The 19,860-nt window shown below is 44.3% G+C and overlaps 2 protein-coding genes across 2 annotated transcripts; one reads left to right on the top strand and one right to left on the bottom strand.

The window, feature by feature from the left end:
• Positions 1–797: 797 nt before the first annotated feature.
• Positions 798–9,994, bottom strand: LOC144101334 (glucose-induced degradation protein 4 homolog). The gene is made up of 5 exons (XM_077634441.1): positions 9,752–9,994; positions 7,566–7,733; positions 5,866–5,967; positions 5,069–5,199; positions 798–3,848 (listed from the first exon to the last, which is right to left on the bottom strand). The coding sequence occupies exons 1-5, from the start codon at positions 9,899–9,901 to the stop codon at positions 3,785–3,787; spliced, it is 615 nt and encodes a 204-aa protein (XP_077490567.1). The 5' UTR covers positions 9,902–9,994; the 3' UTR covers positions 798–3,784.
• Positions 9,995–10,268: 274 nt separating this feature from the next.
• l(2)k14505 (ATP synthase mitochondrial F1 complex assembly factor 2 homolog l(2)k14505) lies at positions 10,269–18,384 on the top strand. The gene is made up of 8 exons (XM_077634440.1): positions 10,269–10,452; positions 10,729–10,776; positions 10,865–11,010; positions 13,111–13,208; positions 14,323–14,403; positions 14,836–14,948; positions 16,108–16,223; positions 18,132–18,384. The coding sequence occupies exons 1-8, from the start codon at positions 10,362–10,364 to the stop codon at positions 18,300–18,302; spliced, it is 864 nt and encodes a 287-aa protein (XP_077490566.1). The 5' UTR covers positions 10,269–10,361; the 3' UTR covers positions 18,303–18,384.
• The last annotated feature ends 1,476 nt before the right edge of the window (positions 18,385–19,860 follow it).

Genomic DNA, 19,860 nt, shown 5'->3' on the forward strand with positions numbered 1-19,860 from the left:
GCGCAAAAAGAACCACGGGTAGGGGGTGGCCATTCCTTCTCGAGGTACAACAAGGTGAAAATTAGGAGATCGCCACCGGCAAATCCTGCTCTGCTACGCCAGTACCGGCGTCTCATAACGGTCCATCTTCCATCAAAACGTAGCTGTGAAGCAGTGAGGTGCGATCCAACAGTGTCGTGTTTCGGCACACATCAATCGGCACATTAGTTCATGAATGAATAGACCAAAACACTGCAATCTCAAGCTGTTAAGGGCTGGTTCACATGCAAGTGACTGAGCGATTGAGAGGCGCGTCGATGGTTCACATGCAAGTGACTGAGCGATTGAGAGGCGCGTCGATTTCCAACTTGTTGGAACCCCGCCGCTCATCGCTGTGATGACTCAAAACAGGTTTTTCCGCCACTGTGGCAGGATTCGCTAGCATTTTCGCCTGCATGTGAAAACAGGCTTCAGACGTTGGCTTTCAGCTAGCTCAGGTGCAGACAACGTAGGCTCAGATGAAAGTGCACTCGTTTTCACAATTGGTTGGCGCCACCTGTGCATGCGTGTTTGGTAACTCGCGGAAAGCAGTACACTCTATTCCAATGTAGAGCTGAAGCAAATGAGGAGTACGGTCTTGGAGCCAATGCACACGCAAAAGGCCAAGCTCCAGCGCATGTGTAGTCGTCGAGCCAGAAATGAATGCCCCATCAATAATACAGGTTTGCTATGCCCTCAGCATGCAGCTGTAACATATGCTGTAACATATCCGGAGGCATACGAGACAATTGTACATACAATCCTGTTTGTTGAACTGCGAACTGCGAGTGTAGGGGTCACAGGTGAAACACTGCGCTAACAGTGCAGCTTACAAAAGCATGCAGCACGATTGGTTTCAATGCCTTGCACACAGGTTTAAAATGTTTGCATGCACACACAAACATTGCTAAAGGCAGAATTTCTGCAGCAAACTAACCTAGAAAGGCATTCCGATGGAGTCTATTAAGCATGCGTCGGCTGACTGCCACAGACCAAGATGTGGCCTCAACTGTGGTGCACCTAGCAGCGATTTCTTAGTTTCAGGTGAATATAGCATCCTTCACGTCATATATAAGATGGTTTTTTATGCTGTATAGCGAATGCAGTAAATATTTCGTTAAACTGAATGGATAGCATGTTGTCCGCCATTTTTATGAAGAATATTTTTCTACCAGCAATAACCTTTTTTTTTTGCAATTTCAAGCGTGACATGCATTAAAAAAACTGACTATGATGCTTCAGACATTTGAATGCCCTGGCACTTCGACATTGCCTTTTTCACCATTGCAACACTTTGTAAGCAATTTTCCATGCCGCTGTGAAAATTAGCCACTGTTGTGCTAAAAATTGTCTTTTTGTGAGGCCTCAATATACTAAAGTGAAAAATACTTGTTTTTTGATGGAAACAAAAAAAATTGCACCTGGCAGGGTTAGGCCTGTTTGGTGTGTGGCTGCACAACATCGAACGGCTGAAAAGCCTGGCCTGGTTTCCCTGGAAAAGTAATGAGTTGCATAACCAAATGACATGCCTTCTGAAAGTACAGATTGCCACTGACAGTGGTTTTCTTAAAAATCTAATACCGGAAACCTGCACCGGGAGCCTGGTGGTTGAACATCTATCAAGTGTGTAGGAGGCACTGCGTTCATTTCCATTAAACGCTGCAAACCCCAAGTTTCCCAAACGGGTACGAATACCACTTCGCTGGGGTCTTAGTCTACAGAAACAGAATCTAAGAGAGAAAAAAAAAAACTGACATTGCGTTTGCATCTTTACAACTGTATGTCTGAAGACTTGCATCACACAGCAACATCACCTTCAGAAATGTGCTCATACTAAAGTAAACAAAAAACAAAGGTTACTGGCACCAGCAACGCATATGTAAAATGAAAACTCTAGGAGTTGAAGGTTCTGGTGCTCACAATGAATTAGGTGGATAAAAGAATGCGCGCACCAAAGCAAGGAAAATGAAAAAAAAAAATATGACATGCAAAACGTCTGCCTTTCCCAAGTCATAAATGCTCGCCTTTTAAGTGAAATCACAGTAACCGTTCACACTATCATAGTATGTATATTCCACTATGGCAACATGAAAGGTGCACACATACTGTGCTAAACTAAGTTTCGCAGAGATTCACAGACTTCCTTTTAATTATCAGAGGCCATAATAAAACCCAAAGCAACTTATTCTGCCATTTCAGGTGGCCCTAAACTTGCGGAAAGCACATCCATAATCGAGTAACTGTACAAACACTGTCCATGGAATGTGCGCGTGGCTGCTCAAGGCTTAAGATGAGAGCTTTTTCAACTCTCAAATGCACAGAAGCGACAGCGGCAATGAACAGCTCGAAAGAACTCAAGCGAAGTTAGACAATTCCAGCCAGTGAAAATTATCTGACAAAGCAGCATGCGAAATCAAGTACATCTGTACAAGATGTATCTATGCTGAAGTTAGTCAGCAGAGTTCATTTCTGAATGCATACAAAAAAAGTCCATTATAATGGAAGCAAACAGCATCTTGTGCTCGTGTGTTTCGCAACAAAGTAAAACTGTTGCAGTGAATTTATGTGTGAAAGTTGGAGCGATTAGTAAAAATGCTTGCTAAAATTGAAATATCTCTTCTACGTCACGGATATGCACTGCTTCTGTTCAAATCCTAGTAATCCTCTTTGTGCTTCAAAATAACCGGTCCTCGTGATATTGCTAAGATAGTGTAGAATTTTTTTAACTTATACGTCTTTTCATACAAAAACATCATTGTACAACCAATGCATGCATGCTAAAGAAACGCAAAAATGGTGCTGCTTAGGGGGTGCCCAAATACAGCTTCCCAACACAACAAGCAAATGCTTTGGCTGAAGACAGCCCTCACAACACTTGACACCTATATGCGTGTATCAGAGCAAAACAACATGCCATGAAACATTAGTGAAATGCCATTTTAAACAGTTTTTCCCACACACAAAAAATCTTAGCAATGAACTGTACCACAAATTTTTAAGCAACTCGTTCAGGAACAACGGCTCTTAACTATTCGGAAAATTGACACAAAGTGCTAAAAGGAAAAAAAAACACTCTGAACCTAGGACTTCATGCATGCCTTCCCTTGTGCGCATTATCTGCAGCTCACGGTCAACATGGAAGCACAGTTTGTGGCTTGCCTCTATCAATTCCGGCATCCTTTTATCTTTTTGTCTACTAAAAATGCTAGACACTAACCAGCCGAACAGAAGGAAAAATACAGATGGAACCATCATTGCGCGGTCAACACGCCGGTGGCGACAGGACTAGAAGGAAGAAACGCCTCCCCCACCACCCTCCATGGAGCACTGTTCTTTCGTGGCAACACATGCGGGCATACTCAGTTTTTTTTTCTTTTTTCCGCGGACGAAAAACGTGTGCGCACAGAGATGGCATCGTCTCACTCGGGCTCTCCACAGTCCGGTCGTGGTGCTGGTGGTGATGATAATGGCACAGACACACACACGCACACACTCAGAGCAGTGGACAAGACTTGCGACGCAGGAGCATGCGGCGAGTAGCTGCTCCGACGGCTCCGCCTGTGGGCAAGCTCCGGACGCTTCGGCGTGGCTTTGTGACGAACTGGACGTCGGTCGGGCCTCTTTTCATTCGAAGCAAACTTCTTTGTGAAGCTGCAATACACCGTGACTGCCCTGTCACGACGCAGAGGACGGGGGGGGCAATGGCTCGAGCCGGCGACAGCAGCTCCGCCGCCGCCACTCGGAACGCAGGTGGGTGCTGGCGGTCTCACCGGAACTCGTATATTTGGATGCTGTGTTCTGGCACGTGTCGTAGTGTTAGGGACTGGAACCTGCATGAATTGAAGCAAGAAAAATTAGGAAACACAAGTGGCTGTATTAACTGCAAAGCAAAAAAGTCTACAACCTAAAGCATTGAAACCAAGTTTAACCACAGGCCAGAGAAAATTTGCCATTCTCACTCCTTCCTCACTGTTTAGATTTTGCAACCAAATCAGCCCGATTTTGCACAGCAAAAAGAAAGAAAGAAAGAAAAGACGCCCGAAACTAATAATTTCAAACGTGAAACACAGATCTAAAGGCCTCATGATGTACTATTGCACTCAGTGCGAGCTGTAACGCACATGATATGGTTGGAGTTCAGTTCATGAAGCAGGGCCAACCCAGCAGGTACTGGAAATTTACGCGTTCAAGGTTGATGAAAAGCTGAGGGTAGCTTCAATGTTTGTGCTAGTTGGGTGCACTGTGCGAAGGTGGGAAAGCAGAAGTCTCGGCTGGTTCACGCCAGACGTGTTGCAGGTCATGCTGAGCACAGCACCCTGAGGAAAACAGCCTGTGGAAGGCTTTTGGTGATCAGTGAAGTATTGGCTGTATGCTGTAACTAAATAGATGACTACAACCCAATCCAATCCAAGCCAAGCAAACCTCTCCAGACATGCAATATGGCAAAGGACTTAGTTTATGTGGGGGCAAACTGGACCTCAGAAGCACGTTCTGGTAAAACAGAACAACATGTTTACGAATATAGCAGCCACCAAAGCTTCCAAATTCGCATGTCCGTCGAATAACACGGCTTGCTCGCTAAACACACTTCTTGGTATGTGCAGTTGGCAGGGATAGCCAATAAGAATCTTCCTTCCTCATGGCTCACAAATGGTACCGAGTGATACTGGCTTAAAGCGAGAGCTAATGCTATAGATGCCACTGACATCTATAATTGCAGCAGCAAAGTTTCAGTGTGAGACTGTGCATTGCTGGGCTTTTAATTTTTTGCTGTTAGGCCTGACGAAGTTGCCGTGAGGCACAAACAAGTGGAGGGCTGTAGATTAATATTTATGATCACCTCAGTTTTTTTTTGGCATGCACTGAAACCTGGGTATGCAGGCTTTCAATTCACACTTCCGTCCAAATACAAGAGGGCCAAACTCAAGACCCTGTGCTGACTGACAGAGAGCTGCAGCCAATGTGCCATCATAGTGTGCAGCTTGCCGACAATGCTGGCATCAAGACATTTGACTTTTCGCAGCCGTGTCCATACCATACCATAACATACCATTCTGAACTGCGGTGGTAATAGTATCCCTCAATGGTGGCCGACTTTTTCTGGAAGCAGATGTAGTAGAAGCCTGCAAACGACGCCCCGTTGATGTCCTTGATTGTGTGGTCCGGAACCAAGAAATGCTCCTGCAAACAGCACGTGGCACGTCGAAAGGTGCTGCACTCAAATTGCACAAGCTTAAAAACCAGGTGTACCCCACCCCAACAAAAACACATGACCATCTATAAACAGCACTACTACTATTTCATTATAAGGGCTCTACGTATCAGGTAAGTGCACCATTTATACTTAACTTAAAACACCTTGCCATAAATGCACTCAAGGATGTCGCATGTCAAGGATGTAACATGGATGGGTTCAAAGTAGCAATGACATTGAAAAAAGAAAAGCTGTTAACACATAAGATGTTAGCAACACCGGTCCATTAGGAAGAAAAGAAGGCTACAGCAATACTCGTTTTACTCTCTAGTTCTGCATGCCTAAGACCAGTAATGTGAATGGTGCCAAGCACATTACTATAATTAGAAGGCATAATGGTTTATAACCAAAGGCGACGCAGCACTCGCTGGTGTTTGACTAAGGAGGTTTCAGTAATGATGTGACATTTATGACAGTTCCGACTGTGCGAGAGTTGCGATAGAAATGACACTATGCAAAATGCACAGCTCGCCTGTACATATATAACCAGAGAACAGCAAGCACTAAACCAAGACTGCATGGTATTGGTCAGACTTACAGCAGAGGCCTGCTGTCAAACGCCGGGAAAAGGCTGTTATTGGAAGATGCCTTACCTTCCACCTCATGAACACATTTTCGGTTGCTTTCAGGTTTGTGTAGTTGAAAGTGTCTTCGTTGAATGTTTTGACGTAATCCTCGAAAGAACCAAACTTGCTCTGTCAAAAAAAAATGGGAAAACTCGGAGTGTCATCAATGCAAGCTTGCAGAGACAGAAAAGCAGACTAGAAATTGCATGGGCCTACACAACAGTAAGAATCGTTTTTCTCTATCTATTCTTTCATCCACAGCGAGTAAGAAAGCTGACACATCAAGATAAGCGCATTCAGGCACGGTGCTGTACCATGCCCCTCCCCTTTCATAGCTCAACAGTGAATGCTCGGATTGTTTTGTTTCAATATTTGCAAGCAGCAGTTCAAGCTATGGAACAGTGCAGACCAAGAATGCAGCCACAGTACAATGCTGCGACACAGTTATTCTGAAATTTTTATTGCGCGTTTTCTTCTGTCAAACGATGCGTTAGACATTGTAGTACAAGGATTACTGGGTGCTATTTGCCTACAACTGCTAAATAATTTATAACTGAAATTCTTCTCTCATGTTGTTTCGGTTTCATCGACCGAAAACGACTGTGATGTCAAGGAGATGTTTTGGTCGCGTGATCCGCTAAAAAAACTAATATAATCGCTGATATGTAGTTTTAATTCACCTGGAATGACAAAAAATGATCTGTCAGTAATTATATTGCAGTTTTTCTAGTGGATCACATGGCCAAAACATCAACTTGATGTCACAGTGCTCCTTTGGTCGATGAAACCAAAACAGCGCCGAGAAGAAATTCAACTGTAGATTATCTACCGGTCAAGCACAAATACCACAGGACTCTCCATGTACACGAATGACTAACGCATCGTTTGAAAGAAAACACGCAAGAAAAAATTTGGTGCCCATAGTTCTTAAAAAAAAAAAAAACCAAGCAATGCTTTCTTTGTATAATATGTGCATAAGTCAGCATCTTTCTGATAAAAGAGCAAGCTGAAGAAGACTGACTGGTGGATGACTCAGCTAGATGCAGGGACAACTTTTTTTTAGTTTTCTCTGCAGAGTTAAAGAGAGGAGAGCGTTATAACCAATGCATTTACATTGTGCTTAAAATCAGGATAGCAAGAAAGTGACCCTAAAAATAAGGCAGTGAAGGTAGGCAACTTGGAAGTTTTGCCAAGAAAAATCTTATAGCCTGCAACACACAAATCAGGCAGGTTTAACAAATGTGTTGCGATGGAGATCAACGATAAATGCCCCACAGATATCCATGTAATTTTTGGTCTTGATGCTAGATGCTATTCCTTACACAAGAACAGTATGGCTCCCCTAATAGTAAGCTTCATACAGCCAACACCACTTGGTCCCTGGGACTTTGCATTCTTCTGTTCCATTCTTATCATGTGTTGTAATGACAAGCCGACTGTGGCGATACAGAAACTGGGCCATGGATCGAGCAAATGATACAAGCCAAAGAGAGGTGAACTGGGAAAACAAATATTAGGCACTAAAGAACAAGCCTGACTGTTCTACACAGCAGGTCCAACTCTCCCTCTCAAACAGAATTTATAATTACATTGCAAGAGGCATTTGTGATGGTTACAGAAGCAGCGCAGAAACAAGAGCAGAGTGCCATAGATCTTTGTCTTGTCCCGACAGCACTTCTATCCCACATTAGCACATGAAAAAGGCTGCTGCCGAAAGATATGCTCACCCAGTGTTTCCTGTCGACATCCTCATCAGCGTCCCATTTCCGTGTGAGGAACGGGTACTTGTCACTGATGATCTCGCCGTCAAAGAAGGTCGTGAGCGTTGGGTACTCATCCGTGAGGCCTTTGATCTTAAGGTAGCCGCAGAGGTATGAGTTGGCTTCATCGACATGCTGCACAAACAGGGACAGGAGCAATGTCAAGACGCCACATCTCAAGGCATGACAATGTGTTCCTGGTACAAGCACAACGGGCCAGTGCAGTGACAATGAAACAGCGGCTCAGCATGATGTTGCAGAGCAAAGTTACGTAAGGAACGAGCAAAGAAAGTCAATACGAGCACTGTTTTTCTCTGCATGCCCCTTTTGTAACGTTGTGGTGGAACACCATGCTCAGTAGACAAGCTCGGCCAATTCTGTGTGCTGTTAAACAGTGGCTGTTTGCATATATACCTGATACTAAAACAGAAAACAAATAACCTGAGCCTGGCTCTTCTATTTACCTTTTGTGACCTAGGCATAACCCCACAGTTTTAATGGGCACCCCACTAAATTCCGTAAACACTGACATCAAGTTTAATGCGGATGTCTTGTGTGAGGTAGCAGTTACATAGCAGTTACTATGTAATGATGCAACAATGCTCACACTGAGGAACACTTCTGGTAGTGTCAGAGTGGAAAGTATAGGTTTGGCAGATGGATGCTGCTGAAAAGATTGTGTTTCTGCATGGCAGTTATACATATGTTTAAGTGGTGACAAACTCAGTTCAATCCTGCAGAGGATATGCTCATAACAAGTCTTCCAAGCAACACAAGGTGGACCTGAATGAAGCTATGGAGGACCACTGTAGGTCACAAGAATCGCTATATGATAAAAAGGTCAGAAAAGAACAATTCTCTACCCTTTTCCCACAAGGACCAGCACTGAATTGTTGGCTATCATGGCTCAAGCCCTTTTTCCAGCAACTCGGGTGCACTTTCTGCTACTCTGTCATGGTTTTCATCCTTGAGCGCACACAAAGTTGTAGAGTATGGTTAGTGTGGTACATAACGCTACAAGCTTTCAGGTCAGCCCTTGTACACCGGGTAGAGGCAATGCAGGCGCAGGATTAACTACGATTAATGACACGACAGCACCAACTAGTGAGATGTTTGAACAATTTCACTGAGAGTATGTATCTCAATTTCAATGAGATTATGCTGTGCTAAGGTGACTGCTCAAAAGCTTATAGATAGTTCCCAAATTCTAAAGACACGTTTGCGTACCGACTTTCAATGACTGCAGTTGAGTGCTCAATGAATGGAAATGTGCCGTGAATCGTAGCACACGCACACACGCGTATGTTACCATGAAACTGCGGATTTCCGAGTGGTCCACAAAGCTGGACAGACCTCCGGGCAAGAACTGGCATGTTCACTAAAAACTACTGGCAGCGTAACTAAGACGTATCAAATGTGCCGCTTACAATGGTTGCGCAGGAAGAAGACGCATGTATGCATTCTTTGTCAGCAACGATAAGTTCATGCTTATCAACGTCTCGACCGCCTCAACGGCGCTGTTTGCCCTGACGTCCTCGGCAGAGTCTGGAGGGTGCGTTGGCCGTTCCCAACAGATGCAGAGTGGGGGCGATAGTTACGGTGCCAGAGCAGGCTAATCCCCGGCCCCACAATCTGCCGTGCCTCGATGCGCAATCTCGGCTGCACCGATTGCAAGTTCCAAAGGGCCACCTATATCACGCGCGCGTTCGCGGCGTCAACCACTAAACTACAGACGCAGCGGCCTAACAACAGCGTTGGCGACAACACTATCATCGCTGAGAAACCGGGAGAAACACCAGTGCCAATGTCCAGAAATGGCTCCGGAGCCCCTCGCTTTTTTTGTTGTTTTCGCGACTGCTTTGCCGCGGGGGACAGGACACATCACGCGCGCATGGTGTTGCAACCGCAAGCGGGGTAACGTGCCAGGGCTCTCCCGACAAGATCGCAACGTTGGTACGCGGGGCACGGAATCGGGGCACCTCAGCGTCGATATCCCCCGTGCAGCCGCACCGATCGCGAGCACAAATGGCGACAATTATTAACGAGCAGGCGTTGTAAGGCAACCGGAGCACGGCGGCGCGTCAGACACACAAGCAGCTACGCTGCTTTGAACGATGATGAGTTTGAAAGGATGGCTCGGCGGGCTCGCTCACCTGAAGCACCACTTCGACGTCGTAGCTGTTGCCCTTGCTCTTCTGCTGCCCCTGAAACCGGGAGCCGTTGTAAAGCAACGACCTGGTGACGCCGGGTTGCTGCGCGTTGGCTGGTAGAGGCGGCACGATCTCTGTCGTCCTCACGGGCATTGCTACTGGTGCTGACGGCGGGAGCGCGCTGGGGACAGCGACAGGTGACCCGAACCTCAGCGAGCGGCCATGTTGAGCAGCCCCTGTGACGTTGCTGGAACGCGTGCGGAGTCACGCTCTCTGGTTGGTCGAGAGACAAGAGGGGCGGATTGCGTAAGCGCGTGCCGTACCCTCTCCAAAGGCTTGGTACTCCTTCCCGAAAGTTCCACTTGTCGCAAACATTTATTTGCAGTCTTTTGTCCCAGAATTGGACTCCTCGTTGCTGGAATTGTCTCGAATTTTTGCGAACCAATGGCTTATGTAATTAAAATCTGTCGTCCGTAGCGCTCCATAGTGCTTTGTTGCGAGTCCGGAAAGAGTTGTCGGTGCTCTGTTGGGAAATATCAGAAGGGTGTATGATCTTGGCGGCTTCTTTTGCCGGCAGTTTCTTCAACGTGGTTGCCTTGTAATCGGTCGAGAAATGATTGGATACACGTGTAAAATAGGTCGCACATTATTAGTTGCTAGGGCATTTGTGATCGGTGGGCATCATTCGAAGAGATTTTATCCAGGTAACGGCGGGCAATTTTGTGAATTTGTAGTCTAAATTCAATGAGTTTGATCGGGTTGCTTGAGTTTCTGATCAGTTCAGATTAGTGAAAAGTTCGAACTGCGGGACATCCCTCTTTTGTGAGAATTTTGGATGTTGAACACTGCGAAAACCTGAATTTTTGCAGCTTGAGCGCACGGTGTTGACAGAGTGCCGTTTACTGCGAATTTAAGCGTTACTGGGCTTGCTATTAGATGTATTTAAGCGCTCAGTTTCGGTTCTCTCTCTTTTGACGCAGCTAAAAAGAAGCGCTTTTACAAGCAAGTCAGCATTGTCCGATCCGGTGGTAAGCGCCTCTAAACACAAACAGCCATGCTGTGCTCAAGTTGGAATTTGAGGTTCGAGATCAGAACTTGCATTTCCAACTCTTGCAGATCAATTCGAAGTTTGCCTCGACCAGAGAAAACTCAAGACACCCCTGGGAAAGTTGATGCTGGTTCCAAATGAAGCCCTGGCAGTTGCCATTGCTACAGAATGGGACTGCCAGCAGGCGGAAATCAACCCAAACGAAATGCACCTGGTCAGTTGCTGAAGGATACTATAATAATATGCATGTTCTGTGCTTTTAACGTAGCGAATTCAAAAGCACAACAGGTAATTTATTTCAGTCTTTTGAGATGAACTATACTCTAGTACTTTGCCGGACTTCTGCCAAAAAAAAGAACATATATTTTATGGTCGCAGCTATTTCCTTGTGAATATTTTTTTTTCTGCAGTGGCAGGAGAGAGTTAAGAAGTACAGGAGCCCACAAACATATTGAAAAACTACAAAAAAATGTTGCACTGTCAGCAAGGAACGAGGCGGGGATATCTGAAAGATGCATAAGTAGCTTAATTATGGGTATTTGTGCAGCAACACAAAATGATATTTGGCCCTATGACCCAATCATCAGTACTGGAGTTTCTGTCATTTATATGGATGTCTTGTGCAGACTGGAATTGCAGCACAAACCTTAGTGTGGGTCATGTAATGTGCGACATGGTCACAAACAGCAAGAGCAGTCAGTCATTCATGAGAGAAGCCCAATGGCGATTGTCTGCAATGAAAGATATGTTTCAAGCAATGTGTGGTACTTTTTTTTTGAAAACGAGTAAACGAGGGCAACTGGCACCGCTTTCGTGCTGAGAGGTTTTCTTTTGCTGTAAGTGCACTTGTGAGAGAATAACACAACATGTGCTGTTGGTGTCTTGGGATGCTTTAACGAGAACCTGCTACAATAGAACTTGTTCAAAGACGTCACTCTGTTTGGCTTTATGGGCTGTACGTGTTGGTGGGAAAATGTGTAATGATCGCCACTCTAATTGGGGGGGATTTTCATAGTCGCACTAATACTATAGTTGAAGCATTACGAGATTTAACTCTATTAGCATGTAGCCAGTGATTACTTGCTATATACCAGTGAATAGAATACTTTTTGTCTTGTTTTTTCTGGATAGTTTTTCATTTATTGAAATCTCAAGTTTGATCCAAAATTAAAAATACATTTTGTTCTTAACTGTGAACAAAGTGTTTCCTTTAATTGATATTTCTCTTACCTGCACATGCTGCTGATGAACAGCGGACCGCAAAAAACTCTTCAGCGATTAAAGAATTAGTGTGAAAACACAGGTGTAAGACCGCCCCACTAAAGAGGTAGCGCGTTTCATGCTTGGAACCATTTTCTATGCCTATGCCAAACATTTGGGTTGCCTATGCCAAACAGGCCACACAAAGTTAAATTAGCTGGGAACTTGGCATTGGTCGTGCTGCATAATTGAGTTAAATTCAGGAAGTAGCTGAAAACTGCACTGATAGCTTATGTGTCATCAGAATGTTTCATTGTGTGAGGTCACAGGACTAAGCAGCCTGTAAAGGCACCCACCTCGGCGCCTCCTTTGGTCACTATGCGGGGGATGTCAGTGCAAAGGAACAGAATAACAGTTGGCACAGACAGGTTTTTTCTTCAAACCTCATCGATAATGCTTCAGATGACCTTGCATGAAAAATGGACAGTGAAAAAAAAAAAGAATGAGTAGTTGCTTCGTCATATACGATCAACTAACCTGACGTTTTCTACCGAATTGGCTAGTTAATGTGGGATTTCATGTTAGCGTAGAAAAATGGTCCTTGCTTTTAGTGCAAAGTGCTCGGATTCACTCCGTTTCTGTACGGCTACATTGAGCTGTATATTGCTTTTCAGAGCGCCTGTCCAGTATCAGCCAACAGTTTTTTTTTTTGGGTGCTAGTACTGCATGATTTAATATAAATCAATATTCATTGCTTTCCTTATTTTCAAAAGCAGGCAACAGAGTGTTGTTTTCTTCTTTTAATTTTTACCTGTTTTTCCCAGTTTATTTTCTGTGTTCCAAATAGCTGCGGTGAAATGTAAGCAGTTTACAGTGCACGTTTTTTTTTCATGTGTAGAAGAAACGATTTGGGATTCTTTTTCTGAAGAGTGGAATGTATTTCTATTTATCGTAATAATCAATGAACTATGTTTACATTGCAGGAAATCAGTAGACAAGCATTGTCAATACTATTGCCTTCTTTGGCAGTTTGCCGTGTCTATAGATCATGCAGTCAGTATGCTATTGATGGGATGAATTCACTGTCCTCAATTTTCCTGCTTCCATTCCTCAGACTGGGCTTTGCAACACAGTGCTGGACAACCCCACCAAAAAGACGAAGGAAGATATGGCATCTGAGATTCTCGAGTTCTTGGAGTCGGACACACTCTGGTTGGTTTCTGCATTATACATGCTGGCTCGCTTGCAATTTAAAGCCAGTGATTTTGTGCATAATGTGTATGCACATTACCACTTGTAATAGCATGATGTGACTTTTAAAGCTGGGTATTTTTTTTTTGTGGAGGTCACTTAGTGCTGCACCTTTAAATCTATTCATGCTACCTCGAACACCAAATGTTGTCGCAGTTGTGTTCATGCCGTTATTTGCAAGTTTTTCGCACTCCAAAAGTTCTCTTGTGACTTGAAAAGAATCTAGGAGCATTGAAAAACAAGACAATAATACCAGTCTCTGAATCTGTAGCTGACTCTGGGAGAAAGAGTGTAGGTGGCATTTTCAGCTGGAATTTCATATTGGTAGAGTCTTCTTTTGCTTGTATTGATGAACTGAAAACCAGTCTACACATATGGAATTTTTTTATTGCTATGACTTTGCCCTCCTCACGCCTCTTTTGTCTTACTGTTTTTAACATTGTTTGAAAGGAGTGTGCCCAAGATTATAAGGACCATCCGAGAAAATTTTACGCAAGTATGTCTAGGAGTACTTTTGATCTTAACAGCGATACATAGGAAGCATGTGCTACTTGAGGTGTTTGGAGGAATTCTGTCAGTACCTTCGTGGTTTGAACCATATTTTAGTTTGTGTTATTGCCAGTTTCTATGCCTGCTGGTTCACCTGACATAACAGTGGCACCTGGAAGGTTATAACAATTTGGAGGTTGTGACTTGGCCGTTTAGGATCTGTAGTTCAGCTAACATCTCGATCGGTGATCCACTTATGCTAATTTAGTAGGTAGCCGAGGCAACAATGCAGAGGCTAATAACTTTTTTCAGTGATGCCAAGTTTTTTTCTTTCATTTGTTTCTTGTGAATTCTCTGCCATGAATCTGTGCTGTCCCTAACCTCACTCTTTGCATACTGTGGTTTCTGGCGTAGAATGTTCACCTTTGCGTAAGTTGGTTCCTTGTTAGTGAGCCATTTTTGTGATATTTCTGCAGTGGTGTCGCCTTTTAATGAAATTTGCCAATTGCAATTCCGTGGAAAAAAGTTCTGCTGTTCACACACTGGAAACACGGTAGTTTTGATGGTGTTTTTCTGACACTGCCAGCTATCGGATGCAAGAGCCCGAAGATCTAGTCATACTGCAGAGGGAGAAATGGGATCCTCTGCTGCGTTGGTATGAAGAGAGGTGAGCTGAGAGCCTTTTTATTCTTTTTACATACTTCTGATATCAAATAACTTTGTAACCACAGTTCTAAAAAATTTTAGGAGTCCGACATTTCAAAACCAGCGTAACCTCTTCTTTGGGGCACGTCTAGTAGAAGTGAGAAGGGCTGAAAGGAATGTTTTAATTTGAATGATGTGAACTGTAGTTTGTCATGGAAAGAGAGCTTCAGGAAAAAGATAAAAAAGGCTATTCTCTGAAATGTTAAAAGGTACTTCCTTTCCTGGCTCCTTCCATATGTTGTGATGAAATCATTGTGCAATATTGTTGTCTTGGTGCAATGCATGCTGTACTCATATCCCAACCTGAGAGATTCCTATTAAAATGTTCATTCTTGACCTGTTAGGACACGTGTCAGGTGTGTAATTTACTTTTGTTTTTTCATCTTTTCACAAGGTTCGCAGTAAAGATGGAGGCCAAGAGTGACTTGATGATGTCAGAACTGCCCCAACAAGTGTGTGACGTTGTGTTCAAGCATCTGATGTCGTATTCGCTGTGGGGCCTAACAGGTAATAAAACAAGGCATCTGTTACACAGGAGAATCGCACTGCTTGGATACAGCGCAGCCTTCCCTTTTTTCCTGCAGTCACTGAGGCCTTTTGTTTTGGAGTGGTGCTCATCTGTGCCTTAGCAGTGTGACATTAACAGAATGTGTGAACATCGGTTTGTATTGTGGCCAGCTGACAATCTGTGTTGGGGTTACCTTGCATTGTTCCTTTTGGCTCTTGTGTCCTCTGCCCAATCGAGCTGGGCACAGGGTCTGCTCAATCTGTTGTTTATATTCTCCATGGAGCTATGAACATACGCAATTTCCAGAAAGGGGGGAAAGGCTTTACTGTTAAAGAAACCCCATGTAAAAGAGGAGTTCTGCATTTCTAGTCTTGCAAGATGTGGTAGACTGGCGATTTACTGTACTTAAATTTCACTGCCACTGTACATCTTATATTTTTTTAGCATAATTAGTGGCATTCATCCAAAAAATAGAGTAAAAGAAAACATGCAGGTTGAGGGGAAAAAGTATTGAATGCTTTCTGTGTGCCGTCTTCATTTTCCACGCGGTCTCAGGGTGAAAAATTTCAAAGCTTGATAGAATTCTTTGATAGATTATTAGTGTTCTGTGCAGTGCTAGAGGATAGAATACTAGTCTTTGACTTAAATGTCACCTCAGTTGTCAAAATGCAAACTGTACTTCAATCGTGGTCATTTATGAATGCGTCTGTTGAAGTGATACTGTCATTACTTTGTCTTGAATCTTTCGTCTCGGCTGTGCTGTGCAGCCTTGTTCCCATGACAGTGATTCAGCTCTGCAGGTGCAACCAATGCACTGTATGGTCTTAGCAGCTTTTTGACGCTTAAGTCACTGGCTTAGTCCTTTGTCAAAATTCACTTCATCGGTATTTATTTTGCTCACACTTGTAAGCAAATTGATCCCAGGCTTGAATTTACAGTGTCTAATTTTTATTTTTGGCCACTAGGCTAACAAACCTTAATCTTAACACGATCGTTTCATGCCGCTTTAGTGTGATAACTGAGTTAGAGTGGCACCAAATCTGTGCCATCAGGTGTACAAATGCGGAATAGCTTTTCTGTGTGGTCATAGTCGGTAAAATGAAAAGTATTGGAAGAGGTGCAACTGTTTCACCTAAGCCTTGTCGTGCAACCTTCCAGGCGTCCAGTATGGCACAGAGAGCCTCAAGTCCCTAATCCTTTTCCAAGCAGTCTCGGCACAGTATGTGACGGTTGAGCAAGCTGTCTCGCTTGCGAGGCTGGAGAGCGAGTTCCAGGTGTGTTATTGCCGCTTGCTTGCTCCATTTTCTCATTGTAGTTGCAATGTTGCATACTTGGTCTTACCTGTACGGAACATTTTTATGACAACCATGATGAAGAATTATGGGATGACAGTGAGAACGCACTTTTTCAGGAGTGCCAAGGCACTCCTGCTGTTTGCTTTTCTGTGCGCAAAGTGGTGACACCTATGGTCTAGTTAAACACCATGGTCTAGCTTGGTCTAGCATGGTCTAGATAAACACCATGGTCTGTGTTTTGCCGCATTTCGTTTTCCTTTTGTTCCCCTGCCATCGGTGTCATCCGGCACGACCTTTGTCATGGGGAAGCCATAGCCGATCGCAGAGGACTAAATGAAACGTTATAGCATATGGTCCCGGGTGGCAATGCTCAAGACCTTTTACATTTACTGCTTCATTTCTGCAATGAGGTGTGTAATATAGAGATAAAAGTTTTGTAGGGAGAAGAAGATTATGGAAAATGTTGCCATTTTCGGCAGTTGAGGAGAACTCACCTATTCAGAACTTTGAAGTGCTGGGTAGTAGTACAACTTCACTACATGGTCCAATGCAAAACTGGGTAGAATGGCAGCTTTAGCCGAAAGATGATAGTGCACCAAGGTGACAGGGATGCTTTTGTGCATTGTAGGTGACTGAATTTTTGCAAGAGCATAATTTTTACAATTTTCGGGAATCTCCTGCACTTTGTGAAAAATTGGTCCCATAACCAATGCATGGCATAAGCGGCATATGTTTGTTTAAGAGTGCATTTGGCGGTCCTTTCGTTGTGGCAGCATTTGAAGGGCTTAATTGACACTTCCATTCACTGGTGATTACCGCACCACAGTGCCCCCATTGGTGGTGGTCAGTTGCACATTTGAATAAGCCTGCAAGATTTAGTGCCTAAGTTTTATTATTTCAGAATTTTAGTAATAGACAAAACTGTGAAATTGAGTTCACGAAAAAATAGTTACTTAGAATGGTCATAAGCCTTCAGTGAGTCTTCTCTCAGTGTTTTGTCAACTGGATGTCTCTGTTCTTGAGGGCTCATGATGGGTTGTGCTTTTCCAAGCTGAATTGCTTTCCTTGTTGGCTGATTGATAAGCCCTAGGCGACTGGTTAACGTTAACGTTGTACTGCCAGCCCTCTGCAAGTGTGATATTCTGCGTGCTTTTTTTTTTTCCTGCTACATAGTCCTGGTTAACATGTGCTTTAGGTTAGGCAATCTTGTCATGAGAAAGCATACAAAATTTTCACCGCATATTTTTTTTTTGCAGGCCTCCAAAATTAGCTGAAGTATAACCTCCAGATGCATGTTTTGTTGTCGCCCGTTTATGTACTTGGTTGGTCCTTTTATTTTGAGTATGCCAACGACATGTAGCTTGGTTATTCGAGATAAGAAAGAAGCACATTGTACTCTGCTGCCTTTAGTGGTTGTCTGCGGTATTTTCTTGAGCCCTGAAGCCATCTTTTGTCTCGTGCTTCGTTTTACTCATTTACATTTTACTCATATGTGCTGCATATAGTAGACGTGCAGTTCACATAAACAAAACTGGGTATAACCGAACGACAACAGCTTTTATGAATTGTTATTGAAGTCCATCACACGTTATGGTTAGCGAGTTGCTTACCTGGCACTAGGTGTAGACTTCTATGTCAAAACATGAACCACGTCAGCTGTTCCAATGGGCATACCTAGAAACACGCAAGAGGAAATGTTCTAGCTGTCATGAATTTTTTGTACTATTCCAGTTTATTCTGGTAGTACCCGGAGGGGTGTTGTCCGCATGTTATGGACAGTGAAGGAAAACGTGTTTTTGTCTGTAGGTGTTTTGTTTTGAGACATTATGGCTGGCCTCATTGGTGGATTTAATTTTCTTCTCGCCAACTTTCACCGCTGAATCGCAGACGAGTCGCTGGGGAAGTGTGGAGTGGGCCCATGACTTGGACCGTGAGCAGGTGCTGAGCCGAGTGGCAGCGGCTGTGCTGTTCGTGCAGCTAACCTCGGAGTCATCCAGTGTGGTCACCAAGTCAGGTTCAGCGAAACAGGCTCAAACACCGGGAGGCGTACAGAGGTGACCCGACGAGATTCTGATAGGTTTCTTGTTGTCATCTTAGCTCCGTGTTGAATTAGTAATAAACTCTGTCAATAATGGCCTCAGATACCTTGGCAAAGTTCACTAAGGATGTATCGACAGATGTTGGCACAGGTTGTGTGCCTTAAGGAAATGAAACAGCGCAACTATAACGAAGGACCTAAACAGCGCAACTAAAGGACCTATACAGTGCTGTTTCGTTTCCTTAAGATGCAATAACAACTCGCCCACTATTCTATGTTGTTGTGTGCCTATATGATACTCTCAGTTTAAAATAGGCTCATACCCGTGGCTCTTCAATGCGGGTAGTGTGTTAGAAAAAATGGAGGGGGCACTTAAAATCTGCCTTAAGGCTTTGTTGCGATAGCGTATTGGTTAGTGCCTATATATGCAGCAGGTCATTCTCTATTCTGCATCCACAGATCCCTGGTAGTCCTCATACCCCTCCTGGCGCAGTGGTGCAGCGGTTAAGCGGTGCACCACTGCCCTGCGATGCCAGGTGCTCCCAGCGGTGGGCCTTGTGTGGCCTAGGTTGCTGTTCCCGAGTGACCAATCATTAATTTGTCTGCCACCTGCCACGGTGGGCAGTTTGCTCACTATCCAGTGACCAGGTTGTGATGGCGCCGCAAGGGGTCATGTGGCCTAGGTGGCTCATTTGCTCCCTCCAGAGCCATGCTTGCGATTTCTCGCTCATAATGTTTCCTTGTTGCTTGCAGTCAGCCCTCCGGTTTAAAAAGGGAGAGGAGCAGAATGCTGATACTTTAAATAATAATAAAAAAATTGCTGGTGGTTTAGCATTGCTAGGCATGAAATATTCTGTGAAAGGAGCTTTTTGCAGGTGGACACCACCACCACAAAAAAGCGCCATTTTGGTGTCCACTGACCCAGAGTGCCAGTAATGCACCTTTCCTCAAAATCAGTGGAGCCAACAAAGTTGTCAGTGCCAATCAACCCATCGAAGGCCAGCGGCCTATTGCTCCAGTGCCATGTTTCTGCAAAAACGTCAACACAAATGCAAGCAGCATACATCTCTGTCACTATGGCCGCGTACCTGAAAGCACAACTAAGGTGTCCACTGGCCCGGGGAGCCAGTTGTGTGCATTTCCTTTCCTTTTGCGACTTTTGCGCACAGATGGAAGTTGAAGACGACGCAAGAGTTTGTTGCAGTTTAAAACGAGACGTTATTGGCTGCTACGATAGCACAGTGCTCTCGTGCAGTGGCCAGCAAATCATCTGTTCGTGCTGCCACGGGCTCAAAGCCCAGTCGTGGCAATGCTTATTTTATTTCTGCAGGCATCTGTGAGGCTTCAGACAGACAGTGCCTATTTCAGGATTGCTAGTGAAGTAGTGCTCCCACACTGAAAATGACAGCCAGGCCGGAAACCCTAGTTTATCGAATGCTTCAGAAAGTTCTTTTACAAACTGCACTGCACTCCAGCCAAAACTAAGCCTGTGTACAGCGTGTTCAGTCTCACAAGAATAAGAACGCTATTGAAATGGGGCAGTCACAGTTGCAGCTCACTGCACAAAAACATGTCAAG

The sequence above is a fragment of the Amblyomma americanum genome, chromosome 8 (assembly GCF_052857255.1).
Source record: "Amblyomma americanum isolate KBUSLIRL-KWMA chromosome 8, ASM5285725v1, whole genome shotgun sequence".
NCBI classification, from domain to species: domain Eukaryota; kingdom Metazoa; phylum Arthropoda; class Arachnida; order Ixodida; family Ixodidae; genus Amblyomma; species Amblyomma americanum.